This window comes from Maniola hyperantus, chromosome 10, assembly GCF_902806685.2.
Source record: "Maniola hyperantus chromosome 10, iAphHyp1.2, whole genome shotgun sequence".
In the NCBI taxonomy this organism is placed as follows: domain Eukaryota; kingdom Metazoa; phylum Arthropoda; class Insecta; order Lepidoptera; family Nymphalidae; genus Maniola; species Maniola hyperantus.
This window is the reverse complement of record NC_048545.1, coordinates 11,997,266-12,000,513: the sequence shown is the minus strand read 5'-3', so window position 1 is coordinate 12,000,513 and position 3,248 is coordinate 11,997,266. Positions and strand designations below refer to the sequence as shown.

Here is a 3,248-nt window from a genome sequence, read left to right as displayed (position 1 = left end):
CGGTTTTTATTTTTTTTGTAAAAAAAATTTTTTTCGGGTTGTGCCACACATGACATACTTTATTCCGGCGCTTCTTCTACTTGAAGTCTTTTGACTTCACTACTCAAGTATTAGAGGCGCCGGGATAACCTAACCAGGTCTAGCTGGTAATGTGTGGTACAGCCTTTAAAAATAAACGTTTTTCTTTCTTTCTTTCTTTCTTTCAAAACAAGGCAGTTAGGATCCAGTTTACTATAATGCGAAAGGTTTTCGATAATCGAATACTATTAACGTCGATGAGACATAAAATCTCGTACTAAGCGTACTGAATATAAATTAACTTAGTTTTTAAACTTAAATGTATAAGGTTTTCTACTGGCTATGTATTCTTTCACTCCAGGCAAGGATCTGATCTTGTTCAGAAGGGCCACAGTGTGCGGGTACTTTCGTTCGATCTCTGCACCTAAGAATAAGTTAGAAGCTTCCACTATTCCCACGAAAATGAAGTCTGCCCAGGTTAACTGAAAAGTAAAATCGAAATTTATAAAACTAGATAAATTTAGAGCCTCGATAGCTCAACGGTTAAAGGTGCGGACCGAAATCCGAAAGGTCGCCGGTTCAAACCCCATCCGTTGCACTATTGTCGTACCTACTCCTAGCACAAGCTTTACGCTTAATTGGAGGGGAAAAGGGAATGTTAGTCAAGGGCCATGGCTAATATTCTTTAAAAAATATATAAAAGGAAAAGGTGACTGACTGACTGACTGATCTATCAACGCACAGTTCAAACTACTGGACGGATCGGGCTAAAATTTGGCATGCAAATAGCTAATATGACGTAGGCATCCGCTAAGGAAGGGTTTTTGAAAATTCAACCCCTAAGGGGATGAAATAGGGGCTTGTTAAGCTAGTTTTAAAATAAAATCATACCTTTCCAGCAAAGAATCCATTGTTCTCCTGCAATTCTTTTTCAAATCTAGAGAAGAAATAGTCGACGGTCTCTTCCAATATCTCCTGTTTAAGAGCTTGTTTCCTGGTTTCATCTTTTTCTATGATATAAGCTAACACTTCTGAAAATTCCGAAACATATTCATGTCATAGAAGTTCAATTGTGTAATAAAGTCTATATTTTTAGGAAATAAAAAATAGATGCGGGACTGACGGACGGATAGACAGACAGACAGATATCGATCGATGCAGCACTCATCTCTCTCCAGTTGTATTGGAGAACTCTCAGGCTAGCAGCTTTCCTCACGATGTTTTCCTTCACCTTTGCAAGTAATATTTAATTGCTGAAAACGCACGTAACTCTGAAAAGTTAGAGGTGCGTGCCTGGGATCGAACCGCTGACATCCCAAATAGGAGGTGGACTTCTTATTCACTAGGCTATCACGACTTTTCTTAACCACTAGACTATCACTTACTATGCCAGAAATCATAAATGTTATAGACTATAGCATCCAAAACCGCTTGCTCCCAAGGATCAGAGGGAACTAAATTCTTTAAATTAGCAACGTAGCGAGCGATCGCCAGCGATTGGTTGATTGTGCGGTGACCTTCTTCATATAGTGGTAGTTGACCATATGGTAGAGCTGGAATATAAACCAATAAATTAATCTATTAATCTGTATATTTAAAATTCAAAGTACTGACCGACTGACTGTCTTATATATCAACGCACAGCCTACACCGCTGGTCCTAAAAACATGAAAGGAGGGTGTGTTCTTTGTAAAGAGTGGGTATTTAATAAGAAAGGATTTTTCGAAATTCCACCCCTAAGTGGGTTAAATGGGGGTTTGAAATTTATTTAGCCCACGCGGACGAAGCTGCGAGCATAAGCTAGTCAATAATAAATTTTTAAGAATTAAATAAATAAATAATTTATATTTGCAATTTTTTTTTTTTATTTTTTTTTATAGCGGGGATTTTGGGATTTACTCGAGCGCGTCATATCAATATAAGACGCGCTCGAATAAAATCTTTTGTTCCTTAATATCTCTTGTTAAGGAACTCTCAAGTAGCTCATATATTTAGACGCGACCAAAAGTCATGGCCAATTTTTGCACCTTTGCGACTTTCCCATTTCCTTGTGTCACGCTCAAATTATCAGATAATTGAAATGCATTTTTTCTGCAAGTAATTAACTTACCTTGCCTTAATTTGACGCGGTCGAGTAAATCCAAAATCCCCGCTTGGGATCTCCTACCATAGAGCCACTGTTATAAAATGTTTAAAAACTTACATTCTTTCAAATTTTTCATAGGCCAGTACTTGTACTCGTAGCGTACATCTTCAAACTTTTCTTTCCCATAATGCAAGATGTATCTAATCGACTCTGCAATGCCATTGAAATCGAAATAGTGTAGTTTCTTTGCCATTTCGCTGGACCGCTCGAGATAATTAATGAGTAACTATGGCCGAAAAATGATTGGAAGACGCTGTTTATAGTTTCTCTTTATCAGGTTGTTTAGTAATTGTACCTACTTAAAAATTACTTGAGACTCATGCGGCATCGTGCGTTTAAATAAATATTTTTTAAAAGTTTTCATCATGATGTGCTGATATGAGATCATGATGAAAACTTGATATCATATGAGTGCTGATATAGAGCACGGGTCCCCTCTCAGAGTGAGAAGGGTTTTGGGCATACCACGCTGGCTGCACGCTGGCCATGTGTGGATTGGTAGACTTCACACACCTTTGAGAACATTATGGAGAACTCTCAGGTATGCAGGTTTCCTCACGATGTTTTCCTTCACCGTTAAGCAAGTGATATTTAATTACTTAAAACGCACATAACTCCGAAAGTTAGAGGGGCGTGCCCGGGATCGAACCCCCGACCGCCGACTAGAAGGTGGACGTCCTAACCACTAGGCTATCACAGCTTAAAAGTTAAGGTCTCATATTGCAAGTTTCATAACTTTTGGAAGCTTATCATTTGAAAACTATACGATACGATAACTCTGATATTTGAATAGGCAAGTACCTATAGTAACGCGGCAGATCAAGATGGCAATCGGGGAGGGAACGCCCCGCACACCCCCCGCACAGCCCCCTCGCCAACCTGGTGCGAGGGAGCGCGTGTGACGTGCGGGTGTGCGGGGCGTCCGCGCGTCTCACACCCCGATTGCAATCTCAACCTGTCGCGTAGGTATCACTAACCAATTTTTTGCAAGTTTGACTCCTTATCAATATACATTGATAAGGAGTTAACGGTCAAATTATAATATGATTATGTTTGCTTTCAACATAATACTTATCAAATTTAA

General features: G+C 39.3%; 1 protein-coding gene across 1 annotated transcript; it reads right to left on the bottom strand.

Moving 5' to 3' along the window:
* Window positions 1–320: 320 nt before the first annotated feature.
* LOC117986135 (glutathione S-transferase-like) lies at window positions 321–2,440 on the bottom strand. The gene is made up of 4 exons (XM_034972969.2): window positions 2,222–2,440; window positions 1,404–1,571; window positions 910–1,049; window positions 321–500 (listed from the first exon to the last, which is right to left on the bottom strand). The coding sequence occupies exons 1-4, from the start codon at window positions 2,355–2,357 to the stop codon at window positions 321–323; spliced, it is 624 nt and encodes a 207-aa protein (XP_034828860.1). The 5' UTR covers window positions 2,358–2,440.
* Window positions 2,441–3,248: the final 808 nt, after the last annotated feature.

Coding starts and splice junctions, on each gene's coding strand:
- LOC117986135 (XM_034972969.2), bottom strand. CDS start 2,357: ATGGCAAAGAAACTACACTATTTCGATTTCAATGGCATTGCAGAGTCG. Junction 1,572..2,221: donor TATGAAAAATTTGAAAGAAT/GTAAGTTTTTAA, acceptor TTTATATTCCAG/CTCTACCATATGGTCAACTA. Junction 1,050..1,403: donor CATTTATGATTTCTGGCATA/GTAAGTGATAGT, acceptor CGGAATTTTCAG/AAGTGTTAGCTTATATCATA.